This window comes from Artemia franciscana, chromosome 11, assembly GCF_032884065.1.
Source record: "Artemia franciscana chromosome 11, ASM3288406v1, whole genome shotgun sequence".
In the NCBI taxonomy this organism is placed as follows: Eukaryota; Metazoa; Arthropoda; class Branchiopoda; order Anostraca; family Artemiidae; genus Artemia; species Artemia franciscana.
Genome location: NC_088873.1, coordinates 45996750 through 46024506, shown reverse-complemented (window position 1 = coordinate 46024506; position 27757 = coordinate 45996750). Strand labels below are relative to the sequence as shown.

At 37.4% G+C, this 27757-nt stretch overlaps 1 protein-coding gene across 1 annotated transcript; it reads left to right on the top strand.

Annotated features, from left to right (window-relative positions):
- Positions 1–401: 401 nt before the first annotated feature.
- Positions 402–27757, top strand: LOC136033291 (uncharacterized). The gene is made up of 4 exons (XM_065714055.1): positions 402–726; positions 17257–17416; positions 25721–25953; positions 27048–27757. Exons 1-4 carry the CDS (start codon positions 589–591, stop codon positions 27558–27560), a joined length of 1044 nt encoding a protein of 347 aa, XP_065570127.1. The 5' UTR covers positions 402–588; the 3' UTR covers positions 27561–27757.

Here is a 27757-nt window from a genome sequence, read left to right as displayed (position 1 = left end):
TTATAAACAGGAGTGCGAAACTTAAAATGAACTTTGGGTTTTTCCTGTTGTTTTGACGAATAATTGTTTTTACGAAAAAGGTTTCTATCTAAGGTAAGCATAAAAAATCGCAGTTCCACTATTTCTTTACTTTGGAAAAGAAGACCTATTGAGATTTTGGAAATATGTAGAGACTCCTAACTATCCTCAGACTCAAATAAGATAGAGAAACTCGGACTGAAACAATCGATTCAGAGTATCTCATTTCATACTGGGGATTACATGTACCTTCGAGAAAAGCTGTTACACAGCGTCTTTCGAATAACCTTGGGGTTGGTAATATGGGTTGAATATGTTTTTTCAATCACGTTTGAGCATTTATTAATTCTCTGCTCTCTACTACCCGTTATTTATTTAGTAGCTTGTCTTCATTCCTTGGTTGAAGTACATCAACCCTTGCTTTTAAGATGTGTGTTGCTTGGGATTGATTGGGAAATAATTTTTTTGGTTTTTCGGGTTTTTAATTCAGCTTGAAAAGTCGGTTTGTTTCAGTAGGTGACTTCACTATCTAACTGTGATTAGTAAATAAAGGAAACGGTGGTGGAAAATATGATCGAAAAGGAAAATGCTATACGGTTCATAGAGGATAGACTAAAAATCGAAAATTTTGAAGCTAAAGTGAAAAATGACAGGAAAAAATTCCTGAATGAGCTGATGAGATCTCTGCAGGCCGAAGTACCGTTTCACGTAAGTTCCGCTACAGTTCTAAGGTTCCATTTGATGGACATAGCCCCCCCCCCCAAGTGGAGGTAATCACTTCATTACTAATATCACTGCAAACAACTTACTGTAGTATCAAGCCACCAACACAGCTGCGCACGCCCCTCCTCTACCCCAATCTATTCAAAGCTTTACTCTCTGCCCCCTCACATGAAGTTCCAATTTCCTTAAAATCTTGGTAAAGGTCTAGAATAGTGGCTCTTAAAAAGATTACATGCTAGGAAAAAGTAACACTTTTACATTCCTAATTCTGTGTTTATTTATATATATATATATATATATATATATATATATATATATATATATATATATATATATATATATATATATGTATGTATATATGTTGGTTCTTATGTATTACATCAAACACACTCAAGAAGTGAAGCTAGGTTAATCATAATGAAATATACGGAAACATGATGAAAATATAGTACTTAGTTTATGTAATAATATAATTTGGGCTATATATTTGCACATTAGGGTGGGGATGGAAAAAGTAACTAAATCTAACCTTACCCCCACCCTCCTAATGTGCAAATACATAGCCCAAGTTCCAATGCATTCTGTCACCTGTTATTTGTTTTTGTGGCTATGAAACCGGTTTTCTGAGATCTTACATTCAGAAAACTTCTCGGCTGTGTTTGATATAATATATAAGTACCGTTTTTGTGCTTTTGATGGTTCATCCCCAGCCCCCATCCCCCTAATTGCCTCATAAAGCCGTAGACTATGTGAACAAGAGCTAAGAGCTCATATGGCACTTGTGACGAGGTCGAAGAGCCAAGAGCTCATATGGCATGAGCTCTAGCAAAAATCTAAGAATCAATAGATTGATTTAAAAGGAAAATCAGAGGCCTAATGCAGGTTGGGATATAAAACAAGAGCTCTGAGACAGGAGATCCTTCTAAGTATCAAAATTCACTAAGATCCGATCACCCATTCGTAGGTTAAAAATACCTCATTTTTCTAACTTTTTTTCTCCCTTCTGCCCCCCAGATGGTCGAATCGGGGAAAACGACTTTATCAAGTCAATTTGTGTAGGTCCCTGATATGCCTACTAATTTTCATCGTCCTAGCACGTCCAGAAGCACCGAACTCGCCAAAGCACTGGACCCCTGTAACTCCCCCAAAGAGAGCGGATCCAGTCCGGTTACTTTAATCACGTATCTACAACATTTGCTTATTCTATCCACCACGTTTCGTCCCGATCTCTCCACTCTAAGCGATTTCCTCCAGTTTCCCCACCAACTCCCCCTAATGTCACCAGATCTGGGCCGGGATTTAGAATAAGAGCTCTGAGACATGATTTCCTTTTAAATATCAAATATCATTAAGATGCGGTCACCCGTTCGTAAGTTAAAAATACCTCAATTTTTCTAGTTTTTCCGAATTAACACCTCGATTAACACGAATTGACTACCGCTTCATTTTTTACTCGCAATTTTCTACTAGTTTGCAATGACGAAATTGTTATTAAAAAGAAAAATTACAATTGTAAAGCTCTAGATGAATTGTTCTGATAGGAGAAAAAAAAATCAAGAATTATTAAATGTGCTGTTTCACTGCTTTTTTTTTAAAGAAACAATATAATTTGAAAAGAAACAATATAAAACAAAAGAGCAATACCATTAAGTACATTATCTTATGCTCTTTCTAAATATCATGGTCGTTTTTCTGATAACCCCCCACCTTCTGCAGTTGGGCCAAACACAGGCCTAGGTTATGCACAAAGGTTGTTTCAACTGCAATATCTTTTATCAGTAATAAATGCAACCATGTAGTTGTTTTGCTTCTTTTTCTTCCCTGTACCTTTATATTCTTCGTTATTTTTTCTCCGCCGATGTTGTTGAAACAGTTGATGATGGAGGTTTAGTATGGGCATAAATTACAGTTTAAGTTTCTAGTGCCGTTTGGCAGAAAGAGAGTTGCCTTGCCGTGCGAATAGTCCTTCTAGTTTCACAATGTTAGTTCGGGTGCAAAAAAGTTTTTCAGTTCACACAGGACCCTCGCGGCTCATTTTAATGAAGAATGTGAGTAGAAAATAATGAAAAAATGCTCCATATGAAAAAGTTTTATGAAAAAGATTTTCATACTATAAAAAGTAAAATTAACTTTTTGAGGTGTTGATTATGAGGGGAGGGGTGAAAACTTCCGATCTATTTGGGATCCATTACACTTGATTTTGTTATCTAGCTATTTTACATCAACGAATAATGTATCACTAATATCATCCCATGTTCCGTAAGTATGCGTCTAGTTAGACATTTATTGGGGGGTGTTCCAGAGGCGAGAGTCCAAGGAGAGGCGACCCTCTAGAACATGAGGGAGATGGCTACGAGATTCAGTTCTAAGTCATCAAAACCTATGTAATTTTTTTCTTCATATTCCAACTTACATTTTTGGCTGTTATGTCTTTGGGTTTTTACAAACTAGTTTTCAGAGAAAACTAATTTTCTGGCGAAACAAACAACCGTAAAACCACTAGAAAAAAAAACATGTCCTAGCAACGAGATTCAGTTCAAAGTCATTAAAACCTTTGTAATTTTTTTCTTCATATTCCAATTATTACATTTTTGGCTGTTATCTCCTTGGGTTTTTACAAACTAGTTCTCAGATAAAACTAATTTTCTGGCGAGACCAAGAACCGTAAAATCATTAGAAAAAACTGGAGAAATTCAGGGGCGTTGTTTCGGGGTGCGGCAACGGGGTGCCCCTTGACTGTCCGGACATGAAACCCTCTTGCCCCCCCCCCAATAAAAATGCTGGGGCTACTCACCTGGAGAAATTGAATTCACAGCCAACTTCATTGTCCTATATACTGTTAGATAATAAAAAAATGCAGATTAATAAAATACAAATCTATTATGCATAAATTACAACGACAGTATTTTATTGGTGTATTTATTATTTGCTATCAATAAATCATCGTCACTTTCGGCATTAGTTAGGGTTATTAACAATGGATCACAGCATGCCAGCATGCGGCTCCATAAAAAAAAACAAAGAACATCCTACTTGGGTAATTAGAAATAACGTGGCAACGTTGTTTATATAGGAATTGTAAATATTAAAAAATTTCTAGTAGCTGCGCTTCAATAGAGTAAATTTGTATTGGATGTAAGTAGACTGTAAACCAAACTGCCTTTATTTTTAGTCGGAACGATGTTTTTGGGCGCTAAAAATTTTAACTAAAAACTTGGTTTTATGCCCCATTTAGAAAACAGTCTATTTTGGCATATACAACTATTCAATTAAAATCTTGTATCTGAAAGGGAACCGAGTTAAGTCATGTGGAATCCATTCAATTGCTTCAATTCATTGGAGTCCTTCCTGGGGAACGGATCCAAAACCTTTCATTGGAGAAATAAGACTGCAGGATTTCCTCCAATATTTAGAAAAACTGTTCCTTTTTTAGATATTTTATGTTTATAAACGAGGTCGAGGCCAAAGGCCTCGACCGAGTCCGTTGATTTTTGAATTAAAATGGAATAGTTGTGGGCATCAAGTCATGGCTAATCAAACAGTTGGTGGTAACGAACTGTAGTAAGGAGCGACCCGGCTTAATAGAAACCAAAACTCTAAAAAATGGAATTTTGATACCAATAGCTACATCAAAAAAATTGCATTTTAATGCTGATTTTAAATATATAAGTTTCATCAAGTTTAGTCTTACGCACCAAAAGTTACGAGCCTGAGAAAATTTGTGTTATTTTAGAAAATAGGGGGAAACACCCCCTAAAAGTCATAGAATCTTAACAAAAATTACACTATCAGATTCAGCGTATCAAAGAACCCTACTGTAGAAGTTTCAAGCTCCTATCTACAAAAATTGTGGAATTTTGTATTTTTTGCCAGAAGGCAGATCACGGATGCGTGTTTATTTGTTTGTTTTTTTTTTTTTTTCTTTTTTCTTTTTCCCAGGGATGATCGTATCGACCCAGTTGTCCTAGAATGTTGCGAGAGGGCTCATTCTAACGGAAATGAAGAGTTCTAGTTCCCTTTTTAAGTGACCAAAAAAATTGGAGGGCACCTAGGCCCCCTCCCATGCTTATTATTTTCCCAAAGTCAACGGATCAAAATTCTGAGATATCCATTTTATTCAGCGTAGTCGAAAAACCTTATAACTATATCTTTGGGGACGACTTACTCCTCCACAGTCCCCGTGGGAGGGGCTACAAGTTACAAACTTTGACCAGTGCTTACATATAGTAATGGTTATTGGGAAGTGTACAGGTGTTTTCAGGAGGATTTTTTGGTTGGGGGGAGGGGTTAAAAAGAGGGGGATATGCTGGGGGAACTTTCAATCGAGGAATTTGTCATGGGGGAAGACAATTTCCATGAAGGGAGCGCAGGATTTACTAGCATTATTTAAAAAAAAACAATGAAAAAATAAATATGAAAAAGTTTTTTACTCTCATATGTGTAATAAAAACATGAGTATAAAAAATTCTTTACGTAAGCTAGTTTATAAGTTACGTATATCTTTTACTAATAAAAAGATTCGTAAAAAATTTAAAGTTCTAGTTGCCTTTTTTATTAACCAAAAAATTGGAGGGCAACTAGGCTTCCTCCCAGTGGCGCCATTTCAGAAAACCTTAGGGGGGGCCAAAAATCGATTTTGGGCCCCCATCCAGCCTTAAAAATTTTAAAATTTTCGAACATGCCTTTAGGTACCGTACTACCTTTGGGGTTCGCATTTTGCAGCTTATTTAGGGACCAAAAACAGTACCAAAATAGAACATTTACTGTATAAATCAGAAACTTACGTACAGTTACTTCAGCAATGGATATCTCTCCTTTGCTTAATTTTTGCGAAGTCGTCGACAAGCTTCTCAAAATTGAGCTCCTTCACTGCAGCTTTCTCAGAGAATATAAGCAGCAAATGCGAAAGTCGCTCGTTTTCCATCGTTGTCCGGAGGTAGTCCTTTACAAACGTCAACACAGAGAAAAAACGTTCATTTGAGCACGTTGTGAGCGGGAGTTTGAGGACTACCCTGACGACCTTAAGAAGCTCAGAATAAGCTTCTTTCAATCCTCCGAGGCGTTCGAAGACATCTAAAGCGTTTGCCGGTTTCTGTGGAAGCTGCGACACAAATGCACGAGCTATTAAAGCTTGACACTTCAGCTGCATAGTATCGATTCCCGCCTGATCGAAGTATGTCGCGATCACAAGAAGTAAATCTGAGGCCATAAAATCTTTGGATTTGGGGTTAAGGCAACGTGTGGCTTCTAGCACTGGCAGCTGGACAGAAAAACGCTCTTCAAGCTCATTTAACACTCTGTCCAAAACCTCGTAGAACTCTCTCCGCATTTTGTCTTCCGTTGTTGTGCTTTCGGAGTCAATGTTGTGCTTTCCAATTGTTGTTGTCGTCAAATAGTCTCTTAGTCTTCCGGATATCTTCTGAACTCGTTTTGATTTAACAGGTATGGCTGAAGAGAGAGCACTTGTTTCCGACAGATCAGCTCTGACATTAATGGCCATCTCTTTAGACTTGCCGTATAGGACACGAAAATACTCGTCATCACGCATTTTCCTCAGTTCGTTCTTTGTTGCACTGATTAAAGTGCAAGCTTCTGAGATGACCAGATCTGCTGCCTGTAGTTGTTCAGAAAGAGGGTTTATCACTGCAAGAACTTCGTGAATGACATGCAAACTGAATATGAAGGGAAACGACTCTAGCTGTTTCTTAAGGCCCGTAGCTTCTGCCGCTGCCTCCCTGTCAGAAGATTCTTGAACTACTGACAGAACTGCGAGTATGCAGTCGTATCTAACCAGGATCTTAGCCACTGATCTATACCAGTAAGACCAACGTGTCACTACTGTCCTTTCAAGCGTTAGCACAGGCACATTGGCAGTTTTCTGGGCTTCGACGAACAACTGGTATCGAGTGTTGCTGTTGGAGACGAAACTGTAAACTGTTTGCAAAACTGAAAATACTGATGAAATTCTTTGTATTTTCTGCATACAATCGCCAATGACAAGGTTAAGTCTATGGGAATGACAGTGTGTGTACACCGCTTGTGGTGCTTTTTCCCGGAGACGGGCCTGTACTCCTGAAAAGTGTCCGCTCATTACACTGGCCCCGTCATAGCACTGTCCAACACACTTTGACCAGTCAAGGCCGATACCCTTTATTTCGTTGTAAATGAAGTCGGCCAAACTCTCAGCTTCAACCTTGCGCATGTGGTAGCAACCTATGGCCCTTTCTTTGATTTTCAGGTCATGAAAATAGCGCACTAAGATCGCGAGTTGTTCCTTTTTTGAGAGGTCTTTTGTCTCGTCAGCAAGAACGGCAAAATATTTTGCTTCTCTGACTTCTTTCGCGATAGAACTTTTGATTTCATTTCCTATGACCTCAATGTAGTCGTTTTGGTACTCGTGTGACATGTAATGGCCATAGGCCTTACGAGAGTTTTTCATCAAGTCCGGGTTGATTTCTGTTAAAAGATGTACTGTCTCTACGAAATTCCCTTGATTGGCACTAGACTCCCCTTCATCATGGCCACGAAACGCAAGACCTTGCCGTCCAAGTAATGCTGTAGTTTTTAGTAGAGCTTTTACGTACTGTCTATTCTCTAGTATTTCCTTTTCGCGTTCTTTGGAGAGGCATGACGCAACAGATTCGGCCGCCTCCGTCTCAATAGCTTTAAACTGAGTCAAAGAAATGGTACATGCTTTGTGTCGGTCGCTGTTTTCGTGCTGCCGTATCAGTTCAGAAATGTCTTTCCACTTTCTAAATCCTACGTCAATGAATGCTCTAGCTCCATACCTTTCGCCTGATCTTAGCGAGGATCCACTGAAATGTCGGCAATTGAAACAGAACACCGAGTCCTGTTCTTTCGAATATTCGAGCCATGGGTATGCCAAGAAATAGGAGCTGTTAAATTTTCGTGTGCGATTCCCGATGGTAGTGGCGGGATAGTCAGTCAAAACTGGTTGGCAGGGGTTATCATACGGGTTCACGGACAAATCGGTACTGATCGTTCTGGAAGCCATTTCCTCCGTTTGTGGTTCGCGCAGGTTTGTCTCCTCAGAAATGTGTCTCACGTCCAGGGTCTGCTCGTTTGTCGGTAAAACTTCGGTTGCCGATGGGTTATCCCTTGACGTCCCAGCATCACTATCCTACAGAGTAATCAAGTTTTAATTAAAAACAAATTAAAAGTGATGTCCCAGTTACTTCTTTTACCAGTACTTCACCGATAGTTATATTTCTAGTTTACTAAATACTCGACAAAATTTGCAACTTGGATGTGTCCTCTTGTAAATTATTAAGTTTCATCCAGATGGGATAGTTATTCGAAGTATCAAAGAATAGGTCGCTGAGTATTCTTTTTTTATGGCACTTGCCCTTAGGCCAAGTGCCATATAGCGATCGCAATTTCTGTCCGTCCGTCGGTCTGTCCAGGTTTTGTTAGTTCGGGCACTTCCACATACGCTAGGACGATGAAACTTGGCAGGCATATCAGGGACCCCAAATGATTAAGTTGGAAATAGTCACTTCCCCGATCCGAGCATCGTGGGGGGAGTGGAGGGAGGGGGAATCCGGAATCTTGAGGTATTTGCAACTTTTGAACGGGTAATCGGATCTTAATGAAACTTGATATTTAGACCTCGTGTCTCAGACATCCCACTTCAAATCCGGACCGGATCCGGTGACTTTTGGGGGAGTTAGAGGGGGGGACCGGAAATATTGGGAAACGCTTATAGACTGGAGGGATCGGGGTGAAACTTGGTCGGAAGAAGAGTCATAAGTCCTAGATACGTCATTAACATAACTGGACCGGATCCGGGCACTGTGGGGGACTTGGGGGGGGGTCCGGATTTCATATGAGCTCTTAGCTCTTGTTCATAGTGAGTTTACACATAAACTATTATTTTTATGATTATGCTAGTTTTAACATTTAGTCCTTTTATATTAGTCCTATAGGTACTTTTTGGCATTCAGGCGTCATTATTGCCCAAATTATTATAATGATAAGTAGGTTGAAAGGCTAATTGAAATTGGATTAGTATAATAATATTTTGCTCTTGTATGTAGTCTAACCTATTTATTTGACTAGATCTTCTAAGGCTTTATTTCCATTTTTGAGACAGTTAGAAATCTACATTTTATTGGATCAAAGCCGTTACATGTGATTTTTGATGCTTGCCGTACATCGCGTAATTTGAGCTAAAACGATGAATCATGGAATGAATCTTTGACTCTGTTTACTTCACAGTATTTAGTTGAGGGTATTAGTGTTTTTGTCGAACAACTTTTTTAATATAAACTACAGAAATCACCCTTAGTTAATTATTATCTTCAAGGAACAGCTCTATTCCATTGGCAATAAAAGAGGAGATAAAAGAATCAAATAAAAGAATCAAAAGGAGATTAATCAAATAAAATAAAAGAGGAGATTAATTTAATACGGAATGTTTGAAAAGGCCATTCTGGCAATTTTACATATGCTGAGAACTCAAATGTGGGTTATGCTGAGAGCTCTTATTTAAAATTCCGACAAGATCTGTTGACATTGGGGGGTGGTGGAGGGGGAAACCGGAAATCTTGGAAAACGCTTAGAGTGGAGAAATTGGGATGAAACTTAGTGAGTAGAATAAACAAATGTTGTAGATACGTGATTGACGTAACCGTAATGGATCCGCTCTCTTTGGAGAAGTTAGGGGGTGGGATTCAGTGCTTTGGCGAGTTTGGTGCTTCTGGACGTGCTAGGACGATGAAAATTAGTGGGCGTGTCAGGGAGCTGCATAAATTGACTTGATAAAGTCGTTTTCTAGGTTAGACCATCTGGGGGGCTAAAGGGAGAGGAAAAGTAAGAAAAAAATTAGGTATTATAACTTACGAGTGGGTGATCGGATCTTAATGAATTTTGATATTTAGAAGGGCCTCGTGACTCACAGCTTTTATTTTAAATCCCAACGGGCATTAAGCCTCTGATTTTCTTTTTAAATCAATCTATTGATTCTTAGAATTTTGCTAGAGCTCATACCAAAGTGAACAGATCCGTTCCAATTATGTCAATCACGAATCTATAGCTTGTGCTTATTATTCCCATCAAGTTTCATCGTGATCCCCCCACACTAAGCGTTTTCAAAGTTTTTAGACCCCCCCCCCCAATTCCACCCCACTTTAATGACTCTGGATCCGGTCAGAACTTAAAGTAAGAGATCCGATTTAGGAGGTCCTTCTAAATATGAAATTTCATTAAGATCCGATCACTCCATCGTAAGTTAAAAATACCTAATTTTGTCTAATTTTTCAGAATTAACCCTCCCCCACCCAACTCCCCCAAATAGAGCAGATCCGTTCCGTTTATGTAAATCACGTATCTAGGACAACTGCTTATTTTTTCCACCAAGTTTCATACTGATCCCTCCACTCTAAGCGTTTTCCAAGATTTTAGGTCCCCCCTCCAACTCCCCCAAATGTCACCAAATCCGATCCAGATTTAAGATAACAGCTCTGAGACATGATATCCTTCTAAATATCAAATTTCATTAAGATTCAACCACCCGTTGGTAAGTTAGAAATACTTCATTTTTTCTATTTCTTCCGATTTGACCCCCCCCCACTCCCCCCAGATGGTCGAATCAGGGAAACAATTTTTAATTTAATCTGGTCTATACGCCTGCCAAATTTCATCGTCTTAGCTTACCTAGAAATGCCTAAAGTAGCAAAACCGGGACCGACAGACCAACAGAATTTGCGATCGCTATATGTCACTTGGTAGATATCAAGTGCCATAAGAACTAGGACGTGAATTGTACATAATTAACATAGAAAACAACACAAAATTTAGAGCAAGCAACAACAAAAAACATAATCAGTTCAACTACGAAGCTATAATCAATTAGTTCGTGGTAACGAACTTCAAGTAAAAAGCGACGCGGCTCAATAGTAACCGAAACTCTAAAACACGGAATTTTGATACCTATAGATGCATCAAAAGAATCAGATTTGTACGCTAATTTCAAATATATAAGTTGTATCAAATTTAGTTTTACCCATCAAAAGTTACGAGCCTGAGAAAATTTGTCTTATGTCCGAAAAAAGGGAAAAACACCCCCCCCGCTGAAAGTAATATAACCTTAACAAAAATCTCATCATTTAATTCAGCGCATCACTGAACTTTACTGCAGGAGTTTCAAGCTCCTATCTGCTAAAATGAGGAATTTTGGATTTTTTTGCCAGAAGAAAGATCAAGGACGCGTGTTATTTTTTTTCCAGGGGTGATCGTATTGACCCAGTTGTCCTAGAATATCGCAAGAGGGCTCATTCAAAGGTAAATTAAAAGTTCTAGTGCCCTTTTTCAAATGACCAAAAATTTGGAGAGCAACTAGGCCCCATCCCACCCTCTTTTTACCCTAAGTCACCTGATCAAAATTTTGAAACAGCCATTTTGTTTAATATATTTGAAAAATCTAATAAATATGTCTTTAAAGATGCCTTAATTGTCCAAAGTCTCTGGGGGAAGGTGTTCAATTTGTGGACTTTGCCCTTTTTTATAAATAGTATAGGTAATTGCGAAGTATACAGACGTTTTCAGTTTTTTTTTCTGGTGGGGGGGCAGCTCGAGCAGAGGAGGTTATGTAGGAGGATCTTTCCATGGAGAAACTTTTCATAGGGGAGCTGAATTTTCGATCAAGGGGGCACTGGATTTCCAAGCATTATTAAAAAAAGAATAAGAAATTAAATGAAAAAAAAGTTTCTTCAACTCAAAGTAAGGAGCAGGATTGAAACTTAAAACGAAAAGAAATTATTACATATGAGAAGGTTCACCCTTTCGTCAATACCTCGCTCTTTACGCTAAAGTTTTTTTTTTAGTACTTTCAAAAGAGATATTTATTCTAATCAAACGGCCTTTGAGATTCAGGAGTCATTCTTAAAGAATTGGAACCAAATTTGAACAGCGTAAAGAGCGAGTATTGACAAGGGGGTGAACCCCTTCATATACTTAAAAATTGCTATCCGTTTTGAGCTTTAATGTTTCTTCTTACATTCAGTTGAAAAAACATGTCTTTTTTATTTCATTCAATTAAGTCCAATGTGCTATTCAATTTTATGTTTTGTAGGTTTTTATAGGTTTTATAGGTTTCTGTGATACACTTCTTTAATTATTTTTTTGTTTATGTAGGATTACCTTGCAAAGCTATCATTCCCTTGATTGTATATTTTAACCTAGAATCAATAAACACAAAATATGATGCACGAGTACTGCTGTCGGGTGATTAAACACTTTTTGAAGCAAGGTAAACTGAAGCTAGCCATAGTAATTCATGCGGACGAAAACTTATTAGGTTTGAAATTTCTTATCTTTGTCGCTTTTTGTTCTATCTTTCCTCTTCAAAAGAAGAAACTCAACAAGATTTGTCTGAGCATTATCTTATAAACAGTTCTTGGTAACGAGCTGTAAGTAAGGAGCGACCCGGCTCAATAGTAACCGAAACTCTAAAAAACGGAATTTGATACCAATAGATATGTCAAAAGAACTAAACTTTTATGCTGATTTTAAATACATTTTGTTAAGTTTAGTCTTACCCTTCAAAGGTTACAAGCCTGAGAAATGTGCCTGATTTTCAAAAAATGGCTGAAACACCCTTAGAACTCATATAATCATAATAAAATCATACCATCAGATACAGCGTATTAAGAGAACCCTATTGTAGAGGCTACAAGCTCCTATCTGCAAAAATGTGGAATTTTGTACTTCATATTAGAAGAAAGATCACGGATGCGTGTTTATTTATTTATTTTTTTTGCCCAGGGGTGATCATATCGAACCAGTGGGCCAAGACATCGGGAGAGGGCTTATTCTAACGGAAATTCAAAGTTCTAGTGCCGTTTTTAAGTTACCAAAAAAATTGGAGGGCAACTAGGCCCCCTCCCACGCCATTTTTCCCCAAATTCCCCTGACCAAAAACCTGAGATAGCTATTTTGTTCAACATCGTTGAAAGGCCTAATAATAATGTCTTTGGAGATAACATGAAACCCCAGAGCTCTTGGGAAAAGGTCTTCAAGTTAAAAAATGCGACCATTGTTTACATATAGTATTTCTTATTCGGAAGCATGCATACATTTCTAGGGTGGGAAGGGGAGGACGATTTTTTTGGCTGGGGGACTTAGCTCGGGGAGAATTTTCCATGGAAAATGAATTTTCTAGGGGATGAACTTTTCAGGGGAAATTGTGTACTGGAAAAATTTTCCAGAATTCCTATACAAAATTTCTTTATATATCTTGCTTTCTATTTACTGGCTCAATTTCACGCTTGGAAGTGTTAAGGGTAATTGTCCCAGTAAATTTTAACCAGGATTGTATTGTTCAGAGGATGTTTCCAAGGGGGATTTCTCCGTGGAGGTGAAGCCAGATTTCCTGGCTTTATTTAAAAAATGATCAGAAATTAAATAGAAAAACAAGTTTTTTCAACTGAAATTAAGGAGCATTATTAAAACTTAAAAATAACAAGAATTATTACATATACGAGGGGGGTTGCCTCCTCCTAAACACTGCGCTCTTTATCCTAAAGTTTAAATTTTGTCCCAATTCTTTAAAAACGACTCCTCAAATACAAAGGGCGTTTTATTAAAACAGTAAGTAACTTTTTTACAAATGCTGAAAAACTTTAGCATGAAGAGCGGGGTGTAGAGGAGGGGGAAGACCCCCTCCTCTATGGGGGCACTGTGGGGGACTTGGGGGGGGGGGTCCGGATTTCTGGCAATTCCGCGAGATCGGTACTTCCTGATGCAATAGGACGATGAAACTTGGCAGGCATATCAGGGACTCGAAAAGACTAACTTGAGATTAGTCGTTTCCCCGATCCGACCATCGTGGGGGGAGTGGAGGGATGGGAATCCGGAAACTAGTGGCATGCATAACTTTTAAACGGGTGATCGGATTTCAATGAAACTTGGCAAGTGGAAAGAAATATCGTCTCAGATGTTCCATGTCAAGTCTGGATCTGATCCGATATTTGTGGGGGGGGTGGAGGCGCCCACCGGGAAACTCGTGTAATACTTGTAGTCGAGGGATTGGATAGGGTACGCTCCGATTCCAGTCGAACTTGATGGACGGGAACCGGAGATGTCAAAGATGTGACTTTTATTTTTTCAAGTCGTGTTCGGCCACAGTAGAGGGCCGGGAAATTGTGTGGCTCGCATATGGGTCAAATGAGTGCAGCGATTTAAATGAGACTTGGAATGTAAAGTAAGCATATGCCCTAGATGACATATTTTACTGTCCGAACCAGATCCGACCACGGTCGGGGAGGGGGGGGATTTATTGAAAAATGCTGAGATTCGAGTGAAACTTGATAGGTGGTGAGACAAGATGCTCTAGATGATCCGTTCACGAGTGTCCGAGCCAGATTCGGCCGCGAAAGGGGCAGCTGGAAGGAGGTACCGGAAACCGTGTTGCACGTCTAGGGATTAAACGAATAGGTTTATTGTGCTGAAACTTGGAAGTTACAACAGTCATCTGCTCCAGATGATCCGAGGCGATGCCAGAAATGCACCGACTTGAGTGAAACTGCATATTCTATTTCTAGCTCCGAACCGCATTTTTGGGGTGGCGGGTGTGGTTTGTGACGGGCTCATCTCCTTTGTTGTACTGCCTACTCGTAACAAGTGCCATATGAACTCGTAGCTCTTGTTCTGGTTCGTTCAGTAAGATTGGTCGACGAAACAAAATTTAAAATGTGGCAGATTTACTTACAGTCGGTTTGAAAAACGAAGCCAATCGTCGTTGCATCTTTATTTCTTCTTCTTTCCTTTGGGCTTTTATTTTCCTTTTTTTTGCACCACTCGCACCGGATGAACTCATGTTTCAATAATCCGATTTGAACTTGAACACAACTCAACACTGTTTCACGGTTCTTTATTTGATGAAGGGTAACGAGAAACTAATGACAAAACTGGAATGACACCCTGGTCTGGATACCCGACTGACGGGATTCATTAATCACTGGAGAGACTTCAATGTCACAGAAGTACTCCGAGCCCAGAAAGGACTTTACAAACCCCTGCCAAAAGGGTGACCATAAATTAATTAGGGAGAACGGCAAAAACAGGATACTTTCTTGAAATGCAATAATCGTCGAGTATCTTGAATTTGCTATTTAGTAATAATTCACTGTAGAAATACGGTAAAAAAAAGAGAAAAAAGTAGAACAAGGACGAATAAACAAAGAATTACGTGGTTGAAATTGGGCCCCACCAGAAATCAGGGGGGGGCCATGCCCCCCTGCCCCCCCCCCCCCAAATGGCGCCACTGCTTCCCCCGCTCTTTTTTCTCAGAATCATTCGATCAAAATTATGAGAAAGCCGTTTAGCCAAAAAAAAAAAAAAAAAAAAAATATGCAAATTTCGTTTTAATTATTTCTCTGCGGAGAGCCAAAATCAAAACATGCATTGATTCAAAAACGTTCAGAAATTAAATAAAAAAACAAGTTTTTTCAACTGAAAGTAAGGAGCGACATTAAAACTTAAATCGAACAGAAATTACTTCGTATATGAAAGGGGCTGCTTCCTCATCAACGCCCCGCTCTTTACGCTAAAGTTTTTTACTGTTTTAAAAAGAAGAGTTGAGAGAAAGAGTCAAACTATAGCGTAAAGAGCGGGGCGTTGATGAGGAAGCAGCCCCTTTCATATACGAAGTAATTTCTGTTCGTTTTAAGTTTTAATGTCGCTCCTTACTTTCAGTTGAAAAAACTTGTTTTTTTTTCCAATTGAGTGAGAGGCAATTCTGGCATTAATCCCCCCTCCTTATTAGGATTGTATAAAAATGATGTTGGTTCATTTGTTAACTGTTATGTCTTTGTCTATATATTATTATTCGTCCATGCGTCATTGCTAGGGCAGTAGAACTAAGGTAGATAGTCATAGAGCTAAGATAGTGATAGAACCTATAGTTTTCTAAGTGTTTGGTTAAACGGATAAACGACGGGAATAACTGGACCATCTTCAAATCTCAAAAGATCTTCTCCCAAGTAATCCTCTATCATTAAATAAAATCTAACTACCAACATCCGTAAAAAAACATAAATATACAAATGAACAAGATGAAAAAATGGTATAATATTTTACTTCATAGTGAAACGAACAAGACATTGAAGATTTTGGGTACAACCACTTACAACGTTAAGCGAAAAATTTGATGAATAAAAAAAATAAAATAGAAAGAACCTTGGAGCTTCTTACAGTAGAATGACTTAGCATAGAAATAGCGTTCTAAACCAAAACATTCTACTTCATAGTGAAACGAACAAGACATTGGAGATTTTGGGTACAACCACTCACAACGTTGAGCGAAAAATTTGATGAATAAAAAAAAATAAAATAAAAAGAACCTTGGAGCTTCTTACAGTAGAGTGACTTAGCATAGAAATAGCGTTCTAAACCAAAACGTTCTACTTCATAGTGAAACGAACAAGACATTGGAGATTTTGGGTACAACCACTTACAACGTTAAGCGAAAAATTTGATGAATAAAAAAAATAAAATAGAAAGAACCTTGGAGCTTCTTACAGTAGAGTGACTTAGCATAGAAATAGCGTTCTAAACCAAAACATTCTACTTCATAGTGAAACGAACAAGACATTGGAGATTTTGGGTACAACCACTCACAACGTTGAGCGAAAAATTTGATGAATAAAAAAATAAAAAATAAAATAAAAAGAACCTTGGAGCTTCTTACAGTAGAGTGACTTAGCATAGAAATAACGTTCTAAACCAAAACGAAGCAGACTCTACAAGACAATTAAAGCAACACTCTGGCCATCCTTACGTCTACGCCAATACGTCAATGGCGTAGCAAACTACGCCGTCTTTGAATTAAGACTTGCTGTATTTCAACAGCAACTAACACAAATGAGCAAACTTAACACATTGTGATATACTACTGCTACACACAACTCATCACAGCGCTAACTTAGTCGCACATGATCCTTCTCTACTCTGATACTGAAAAAATAATTATTACCTGGAGGACTAAATTGTCTAAAAGTTGATATAATTGTCACTATCTTTTTGTTTACGATCACGATCGCAAAAAAAAGATCTTTACGAAAACTAAAAATTTTCCATGGGAAAAATACCCTTATCATGGGTACATATATCCATATTCTTAGGAGGGGGTATTGTCAAACAATTTCTTGGGGGAAGGCAGTCTCAAATGGAAAAATGTACATTTTTAGGCGGTAAATTTCAATTCCTTGAGATTGAGATGAGTGATTTTACCCGGCAACCTTGTGGTATACCAGCATGATTATTTACTTTATGTTCGAATCATGTAACTAGCAGACCAAGTGTGGCTAAACTGTACCAAGTGTTATGGTGAGTGTGCCAATGGTTTTAGGAACTGTGTCAAGCGCGGTAGAACTGGGCGGTACATGTGCCGTTCCGATATACACACCGAGTGAGGGAAATTTGGCTTATGAGCGCGGTCCTTGTATATACGTATTTGACTTATTTAATCACATAAGTACTAATTTATTCTTTCAGAATCTTTGGCTCCTGAAAAACCCTCATATGCCGTCTGAGCAAGAAGTTCTGGAAGACAGTCTCAACATGAAAGGGGGTCTATGCTTTCATTTCAACTATTTCATATTTCATCTGTTGAAAGCCCTGGATTTCGAAGTATACCTAATTTACGGAACTTATAGTAAGGAAATAACTTTTGAAAAAAGACTGCTTTTCTTCTACTTTCTTTTAGAGAGAAGTAATATATATATATATATATATATATATATATATATATATATATATATATATATATATATATATATATATATATATATATATATATATATATATATATATATATATATATATATATATATATACTAGCTGTTGGGGTGGCGCTTCGCGCCACCCCAACACCTAGTTGGCGGGGGCGCTTCGCGCCCCCCCCCCAAGCCCCCCCGCGCGCGTAAGCCGTTACGCGCCATAATAGTTACGCGCCATTGTAGTTGTGTCCCTATGTCCCACCTGTGAATATAGATATATATATATATATATATATATATATATATATATATATATATATATATATATATATATATATATATATATATATATATATATATATATATATATATATATATGGTTTTAACTACGTAAAACTTGCGAATATACAACATTCTTTGCTGAAACAAATGGTTCTGTTAAAAAGCCGTTGCTGGACTTGAAGTCATCTTTTTCATGTGTCTTCCGTTTTTCTTCAATTACAGCGTGATGCTCCTGCGCCACTCTGAATTAGTCCATCTATTGTCTTTGGTCGTTCTATTTCCTAATGCTTCCGCTGAGGTTCCTTTCACAGCTTTGAATGGGAGTGGAATAGTCCTGTACTTTCAGTCTTCTGGGTACGATTAAATATTTGACTTTGTTGTGATTGTATATATAGATAGGATAAAGTCAACTTATTAGTCATTTAAAGAAGTCTTTCTTAATGGAGTAGAAAGAATTGTAAAAAAAAGTATGATAACACAAGGCTTTCACAGCTAACAAGAGCTATGAATCCGACTCTTACACCAATACCATTTTATTTTGCTATTGGTTCATTACCTGAATATACAAGCTAACATATAAAAAGCATTACAATACGCGAGTACGTATAAACATTCATTACGCATCCGACAAGAATAGTGGTAATCCGTGGTGGTAATAGTAAAGCAGACGTTATTAAACGATTTTGCCTATTTAAAACACCCTAGGCATCCTTTACTGGTGGCATGGAAGAAAAAGAGCAAAGGGGTTGCCAAATATATGTTGACTGTAGTCCAATGTAAACTAATGCGTCTATGATTTCTGCATGCAAGCAGGGTTGCCTCCAAGGTCAGGGTTGCCTCCAAGGTTCCTAAAGTGTTATAATTGCCCAAATTTGTATGCTACACAGCGATTTTCGGTGCTATAGTAGAAAAATTGACTGTAATAGTGCTAAAGTAATGCTGAAAATAGCACTTTCGTGCTATTTTGACACTATTTTAGCAACCCTGAGTACGTGCTACAGTGCTACACATAATGCAATAGTGCTAAAATAGCACTTTCATACTGCAGGTGGCAACCCTGTATGCATGGCAATAGAAAAAGGGCCGACGTCTAAAAAGAGTGCAAATCAAGGCTAAAACATAGAGGTTTTATTAAAAGAAAAAAAACATTTATTTTGTTTATCTCGTAATGTTATTGTTGTTTTCTCGTTTGTTACTTTTTGTCGCTGCAAGTTTTTAAGGTTTTTGTAATGCAAAGATTGTCTTTTATATAGCTTTCACGTCTTTTTACATAACGAGGTGCCAAATAATAGTACCATTACCATTAACTTTTTCGCAAAAAGTACCGACAGTTTCAACTACAAATTATTTTTTTCTGGCAAGTCCCTTTGAAGGGCCATAGTGCCTTAGAAGATCTCGAAGTGGTGAAGGCCATCAATAGCAGAGAGGGATACAGAATTAATGTAGTGGGGGGGGACCAGTGAAACTTGTGATCCTACATGGTAATTTTACCCTAAACCCTGTAATTAGTATAGCTTTCAATTTTTTGGGCGAGATTGACAAACGCCCCCAAAATCACTCCCTGGATCCACTACTTTCCAGGGAGTTTCTTGTCCTTAATTTAGAAATTTCAGGGACTAAACAATATAATAATCTTTTGGAGAGGTTTTCTGAGGGCTTCTTTTTTATAAACCCCTAATCTTACAGGCATATGCTACCCCTGTGCAACCCTGCTTCGGTGCTGCTAAAGGACGCCATTTGCTTTGCAGAACTCTAAATTCTTTCATAGCTTTCTAAAACTGAGCTCTCTAAAACACTAAAAGTGTTTTCTAAAACTGAGCCCTCTTTAGCATTGACATATGAAAAAATCCGTTTTGATGGGGACCTTTCATTTTTTTCTTCAAATTCTGAGGTTTCTTCTGTTAACTTCCATATTTCAGTGTTTGTTTTATTATATAGTAGGTATATCTACAAACAAATATTTGAACATGGCTTTGTTCCGGGCAAATGTCTATTCAAGCGAAATTATAAACTTGAAATTTATCTTCGACTTTTTATGCTCATCATCTGATCAAACTCTAAAACTACAGAATATTCTTATTGGGCTATGTGGTAAACACAATAAAAAAAAATAAGGGAAAGTTGAAAAGAAAGATATACAAGCCACGCATTTTTTCGAAAAGCTATAGACTAAAAGAATTCAAGCTCTATTACAAACAGGAGTTTGGTCACCGTCCCCTGCCCTAGCCGTAAAAGTTCACTAGCGTATTACGTCACTTGCGATTTTTGAAAGCTATACGTATTTTGAATAGTGGGCTTTAACTTTTTTAAACATCTACGAAAAATAAAATCACTGTAATAATCGAGATTAGCAAACGAGTAAAAAGGTAAAGGTAAAGGATACGGCATTAGACTTTACAGTCCCTACCAGCGGTGCTGATCTCCGTTTCTTGGCCCTTCAGCCAGGAAGTGCAATGGGGGGTTGGGGGCCAACCATCCTGTGCTTTCGCACACCCTTCCTGTTTACCTTCCCCAGATTTCTCCAGGTACCCATTTAAAGCTGGGTCGACTCTGGCTAAGCTTACAGAGTCACGCCACTGACTCCCGTCCCAAACTGAACAATTGGGTACACTGGGATTTGAACCCGCGTCCTTTCAGACAAAGGATCCCAAATCCAGCGCACCAACCGACTCGGCTAGGACGGCAAACGAGTGAGAATCAGTTTATACGACATCAAATCATAGCTAATATGGATCCATTAGTTCCTGGCAGATCTGCTATCCCTAGTCCCTTGGCTCGTGTAAATGCAACACCTAGCCTATTTATCCATCAACACTTGCTAACAGATACTAAATAAACTATAAAACTTCTAACCCCATGTTTCAGATTCGCAGAACTGACACACTTGCTCCAAAGAACCAAGCTAGAAATTAAAAATTATTTTCAGTTTTTAAGAAACTGTGAACGCTCAAAATATATATTTTTAAAAGTGGACAAATTCTCGGCAATGTCCACCACGGGTGACAGCATGAGTAATGAGGACTCTCTTATTAGTGAAGCCGTCTTGGCTGAGTGGTTGGCACGCTGGCGTAGGAAGTCTTTGTCCAAGGGGCACGGGTTCAATCCCAGTTGTGACCAGTTATTTAATTTGGGACGGGAATCAGTGGCGTGACTCTGTGAGCTCAGCCAGAGTCGATCCTGCTCTAAATGAGTACCAGGAGAAATCTGGGGAAGGTAAGCAGGAAGGGTATGTGAAAGCACAGGATGGTTGGCCTCCAGCCCCCCATTGTACTTCCTAGCTGAAGGGCCATGAAACGGAGATCAGCACCGCCGGTTTGGACCTTGAGGGTCTAGTGCCGTCTTACTTACTTACTTATTAGTGACATTTAAATGACTAGGATGATTAAATGTTTGATCAAATAGATTTAGTACAGCTATATATTGCTATTCAGCTATTTGCTCACTGAGGTGAGTAAAATGAAGCTACACGGAATGCAGATCCCCTAATTAGAGATTTCCAAAATGAGTTGCATGGCGATATTTTTATTCCAATAAAGACCCTCTAGTCTTCCCACGTGCCCCCACCGTCAGAAAAATTCCCTCCAGATAATTTATCCTCGCTGTGAATTCCCCCGGAAAATTTCTGATTGTTTATTATCTGAAAAAGGCTTTAATTTCTGATTGTTTTTTAAATCATTCCGGGAATCTCCCCCTCTTCCATGGGAATTTTTTCCTGTAAATACCCCCCTCCCAGTGGAAAATTGCTCCCAAAGAGTTTTCCATGGAAAGTTTCTCCCGCAAAAAATGCTCAAGGAGAATTTATCCCGTGGAAAATCCCCACGTGGAAAAAGATCCTCTAGGTAATTCCAAACCGGTGAAAATTTATTCCAGATAACTCCCATTAACATCTGTACATGTAAAACTGAGTCGGCAAAGAGGAAGTAAGACAAATTGATTCTGGCAAATTCCCTAGAGTAATTTTCCTCTGGAAAGTTCAACCACCGGAGAATTCACACCCCGCGGAAAATCCTCCCCGGTGGAAATTCATCCCTTGCAGGAAATTCACCCCTCCTCTTAAGACGGTTGTATACTTCTCAATAACAAATACTATATGTAAACAATGGGCAAATTTCATAACTTACAGACCTTTCCCAGGGGCTCTGGTGGGCAAAATTCATAACTTACAGACCCTTCTCCCAGGGGCTCAGGCACAGTTTTTGGACCTTTCAACGTTGACTGGACGATTTAGGAGGGAGGAGGGGCGTAAGAGGCTGACCGTTTTTGGTCAACTCTTAATTCCCATTCAAATGAACCTGCTTCCGATCCTCTAGGACTATCAGTTTAATACGATCACCACTGGGAAGAACAAAAAAAAATCAATAAAAAATAAAAATAAAAACGCATCCGTAATCTTTCTCCTGGCAAAAAAACAAAACAAAAAAAAAAAAACAGAATTCCACATTTCAGCAGCTAGGTCCTTGTTGAAACCTCTACAGCAAGGTTTTCTGATAAGCTGAATTTGGCTCCAATTTTCAGTAAGATTCGTTGATAGGGATATTTTCCTCCTTTTCCGAAAACCAGGCAAATTTCCTCAAGCTCTTAGCTTTTGGTGGATAACACTAAACTTGATGAAACTTATATATTTGGAATCAGCATGATAATCTATTTTTTATTTCGTGATAACTATTTAGTTCGTGATAACTAAGTAAGGAGCGATGCGGCTAAATAGTAACCGAAACTGTAAGAGTCTTGATAATAATCGGTATATCAAAGAGTCAAATTTTGATGCTTATTCAAAATATGTAAAATTCATGAAGTTTAATGTTACCCATCAAAAGTTACGAGCCTGATACAACTTGCCTAGTTTTTTGAAAAAGAGGGGAAACACCCCTAAGAAATCAAGTGATCTTAATGAAAATCACGTCATGAGATTCAGAATATCAGAGAACACTACTGTAAAGGTTTCAAGCTCTTATGTACAAAACGTGGAATTTTGAATTTTTGCTATCACAGATGCGTGTTTATTTTTTTTTTATTTTATCCCCAGGGGTGATCGTATTGAAACGGTGATCCCAGAAGATCAGGAGAGGGCTCATTTGACCGGAAATCCAAAATTACAGTGCCCTTTTTAAGTGACAAAAGATATTGGAGGGTAGCTACCCCCCTCCCACCCTCTTTTTTACCCAAAATTGTCCGAATGAAGCACTCCATTGAACATGCCTGTATGACCCTTTTGAATTTTATACATTCTGCATTAGATTCGGGATTAATTCTGGCTGCTATATTCCTGGATATTCGTAAGGCATTCGGTTCCTTAACCCCTGAAATTCTTCTATCGAAGATGTCTCATTTTGGCATTATGGATAATGTATTTTCTTGGTTTCAATCTTATTTGAATGATAGGCTAATTTCTGTCAATCCACTTTTTCGTTCACCCCCACAAGTGAATTTTGGCGTCCCTCAGGGATCAGTTTTAGGGCCTGTGCTATTTTTGATTTATGTAAATGATTTTTTTATGCAGTAAAAACGTAGAAACTTATTAATTGCTGTAGACTCTGTCATCCTAAGCCTCCCCTTGCTCATAATGCCAACTATAGTTCGCCATCTTCTGACGTCCTTGTTTTTTGTGTTTTTTTTTTTGCTGATGACAGCACACTTAGCCCTTCGGGAAATTGCGAATTTGAGCTTCGATTAAATGTGGAAAATTTTTCAGACAGGAATTTTATGACTTGATGCTAATTATCTTGCCCTAGATTTTTCCAAGTCCAGTTTTTTGATATTTTCGCACGTTTCTCAGATTTATCCCCAGTTCTCAGAAATTCATCATCCAAATGGGATAATTCATAGATCTAAAGATCGATGTGCTCGTTTTTTGGGCGTTCTTGTTGATGAAAACTTGTCTTTCAAACGTCACATTGATTTGATCAAAATGAGGATCAAAGCACGAGTCTCGGTATTTTAAGGAATCTTAAACATATTTTCCCTGGATTAATTTTAAAAATCCTTTTTCACTGCTTGATCCAATCTTACGTTTCTTACTGTCCAATAGTATGGATGTCAACCTTTCCTTCATTGTTAAAACAACTTTCTAAGGTTTACAATAAAGCTAGAAACCTCATTAAGAAAACTAACGTTCCAGAGTTATCCCATTACTTGATCTCAAGTCACTTTATATTCTTTCGTGTGCATGTTTTACTTTTTCTCAGCTTACTGGTGACCTCCCCAATCCCCTAAGTGTTCCGCCATCTTTCACATCTGGATCAGAATAATTATAATCTTCACAATACCTAAAATCATATTTAAGTTCCTTTTACTCCTTGTGTAAGGTCAGATTTTAATCCTTTAATTGCGAGTCATATTATGTGGAATAAGTTGCCCGAATCAGCTCGAGGGTGCCACTCATTCGGCTTTTTTCAAAAAAAATGTTAAAAACTCTTTGACTTATTAGAAGTTATTTTATCTTTTTTTCATATATATACATATATATATATATATATATATATATATATATATATATATATATATATATATATATATTTATTATTAGTTCATTGAAGTCAATTTAATCTACTGATCTACTCAATTAATCTGGTCTGTTCAATCTATTAGTCTTAATAAATCTTATCTCTTATTCTCTCTTGAAAAGACTCAGTATGAAAAGACATATCAGCATGACTATTAACTGGACTATCAAATGAGACAAGACCCACAAAACAAAATTTGCAAGTGTTATCAATGATAATTCGTTGGAAGAAATGGAAATTTTTGTCTTACCCCCTGAAAAATTAAATAAATCTTTAGCCTGGACCATCATGTAAAACTAGACCAATAAGGGCAGGTAAAGCAAAGGGCATTGGCAAATTGTCCGAAATAATGAACATCCAAAATGAAGAAGAAAGAAAAATGGGGTTAGAAGATAAGCGAAAGCGGAAATCAAAAGGTGCCAAAATTGAAAATGATCGTTACGAGATTGAGTTTGGGATTTTGACATAGATAAAGTCATCGATGCTTACCATGGCTTTATAAAAAAAAAAAAAAAAAAAAAAAAAAAAAAAAAAAAAAAAAAAAAATTCAGCAACATGCATTTCATAGTGACAAAAGGCAAGCGATGAAATAGCTATAAATAAAGACATTAGAGTTTACAAGGCCGTTAGCCAAGAACCTAATACTGCATCAGCTTCTATTAAGAAAAAAAAGGTTCGGCGTTATGTTTTTCATCATGACAAAAGACAAGCCAAGACAAAAATTAAAGCTCCAATAATAAAAAGAAAACATAATTATACAAAGACACGAACTCTAATTTAAGATCATTTAAAATATTTAAGGGGTTGTTTGATGAGACGAAGCATAGATATATGTGATTAGAAAACTAGTGAATGTGGGAATCGCAACAGCTAAAGAAAAAGGCATGGAACAAACGACAGCGAGAATCACATTGAACTATAAACGAAATTTTGAACAGTGATTTGTGATTGTAAACTGGAAAAGACGTATTTGTTATCTACAACGTCTTAAGAAATTAAATGAGATGATGTATGAGTCAAAACTGCAAAAGCAAGAGGCGTGGGGAAAACTTTCTGAGGTAAAGATGAACAAAAATGAACAATAGACTCTACGGTTGAAAAACAACGAATAGCGATGACTGGCCATAAAAACGATCTAAATATGTCAGGACTTTGAAAAAGTTCGTATTTTTCACAGGGTGGCTGTATCGAACCTATGGTGATGTCGTTACATCAACAAAAGGATAAAATTGTCTGTGGCTAGAAGACAAGCGGCAACGAGAATCGATATATAAACTTCTGTCGTGTGCAGAGTGTCGGCACGCGGCATATATTTAATATTTTATTATTTTACTTTATTATATTTTAACATTAGTTTTGTTTAATTTTAAAATGTTATTCATTTGTTTCACGTTACTATATCTACGTTTTCTTGAAGTTTACAGGATTCTGAAATTTATCTGGTATTTTTTTTAGGTGCTTCCCCTTTCCCCGAAGCACACATGGCATGTATAATCAAAAATATGGAATATGAAGGATCACGTCATCTTGTTGATATCGGAGGCTATCCAATGTTTGAAGCTCTTTCCTTGTTCGATTTGCCAAAAGTTTATGTGTATACAGGAAGACAGGTCATGTTCACCAAATCATCAGCCAAAGGAAGATATATAAGGTGGCATAGCAAGAAAGATGTCGTTGTGGCAAAGGAGGTTTGTCACTCCCTTCTGCCTTTAAACCAGAGTTTTGACTGTTGTTGTCAAACTTTGTCACATAAAATTACCAAATAACGTTGCTTTGTGAAATACAGATCATATGTCTGTTTGAGACTGAAGTTCTCTAATAGAAGAAACTTTCTTGAAAAAAAACTCCTTTATATATTAATACTAACAACTCAAGGCAGCACCAAGTTACCTGAGACCAACAGTGTTCTGTGTGCTCCTTCTCTACTCCTATCTAACCAAAGCCTCCTTTGTCTCCCCCCATTTGATTCCAGTTTTATTCCAATCCTTTCTTATGACCTCTTATATTTGGGTACGACTCGCTTTTCATTTGGCCTCGGATGGATGGCAAAATAACACAATTTTTGGTAATGTGCCATTCTCCATCCGTGAAATGAGGCCTATTCCCTTAAAAACATTTAAAATACTAAGGACATCAAAATAAAACAATTTTGATTCCCTGAACCTACTTTAAGAATATTCATACCTTTAAAATAAGATTTTATAATTTTTTTCGTTTAGTTTTTTCCCGAGCTGTGAATTTTTAGGGCAGAATAACATTATTGTCAGTGTTGCCACGATAAGGTGTGAAAACAAATAATTAGTCAAATTTAGCAAAGCTTTTAATTTGTACAAATTCAAGTCATATTGTGTGGAATAAGTTGCCCGAATCAGCTCGAAGGTGCCAATCATTCGATTTTTTTAAAAAAAACTGTTGAATTCTTTGGCTTCTTAGAAGTTATTATATCTATTTATTTTTTGATTTTTTTTACATATATGTTTATTATTGTTTCATTGGAGTCTATTTAATCTACTAATCAACTTAATTAATTTAGTCTATTCAATCTATTTAGTTTTGTTTTCTATGGTTTTTATTTTATTTATATTTTCTTCTCTTCTCCTTTTTGCTCTTCTCTCTGTGAGTAAGCGATTATTTTAATTGTTTTGTTTTTCTTTCTTCTCTGAGTGCCTCGTTTGTCTTTCTCCTTCTTTACAGGCCAAAGAGCGTTTGAAGGATTAGTAAAATGTAATATTTTACGCGTATTTCATGATGAATAAATCTTATCTTATTTTCATTCTTTAAGGTCCGAGATCCATCATATGAAGGTGAATGGTGTAAAATATTCGATTACAATGATAAAGAAGTTGACTATTCCCACTTTCAAGAGTTTACATACCCAATATTCACGGATTTCCACCCAGAAAATAAACTTCTGCACAACTTGTACCTGACACGATACCCAGGTCGAAAGAGTGCGACCATCTCTATCATTGGCAGAAGACTATTCAAGACTAACGACAATGGATTTGGCACGGTTAGTCTTCTTAAGAAAGGAGAATTGTATCCAACAGTGAGAAAATATTTTCCAGAAATTTCAGAAGACGATTTGAAAATTGCAATTAAAAAAACTGAGAAATATCTAGATTGCGATAAGATGAATTCCTGGGTTTCAGTCACCCTTGCTTTATTGTCATATTTTTGGTACCGAGTTTATTATTTCATGTTAAAATCATCTTTTAAAAGAGTTGCTTTTGGATCTATCCCGAGCATTGCTTTTATTTTGTTCGTTTCTATCTTTATTTCTTTTCTGTGTTAGAATCACTGTCAAAGTACACGGATGTCCTCAAATATTTGATCTTTATTGCACTTTACCCATAAGTTGAGCAAATTTTTTATCACCTGTTTAAACGTACACTTTTCTAAAGATGTTTCGTCCATCAACCGCCTAAATATGAGAAGAATAAAAACTAAAAAAAATAGAAAAGAAAAAGTTGAAAAAGTAAAAGAAAAAGA

What these genes read in the sequence shown, in the direction of transcription:
- LOC136033291 (XM_065714055.1), top strand. Translation starts at nt 589, where the DNA reads ATGATCGAAAAGGAAAATGCTATACGGTTCATAGAGGATAGACTAAAA. An exon ending in AGGCCGAAGTACCGTTTCAC is followed by an intron (nt 727 to 17,256) that starts GTAAGTTCCGCT and finishes TTATTCTTTCAG; the next exon opens with AATCTTTGGCTCCTGAAAAA. An exon ending in CCTAATTTACGGAACTTATA is followed by an intron (nt 17,417 to 25,720) that starts GTAAGGAAATAA and finishes TATTTTTTTTAG; the next exon opens with GTGCTTCCCCTTTCCCCGAA.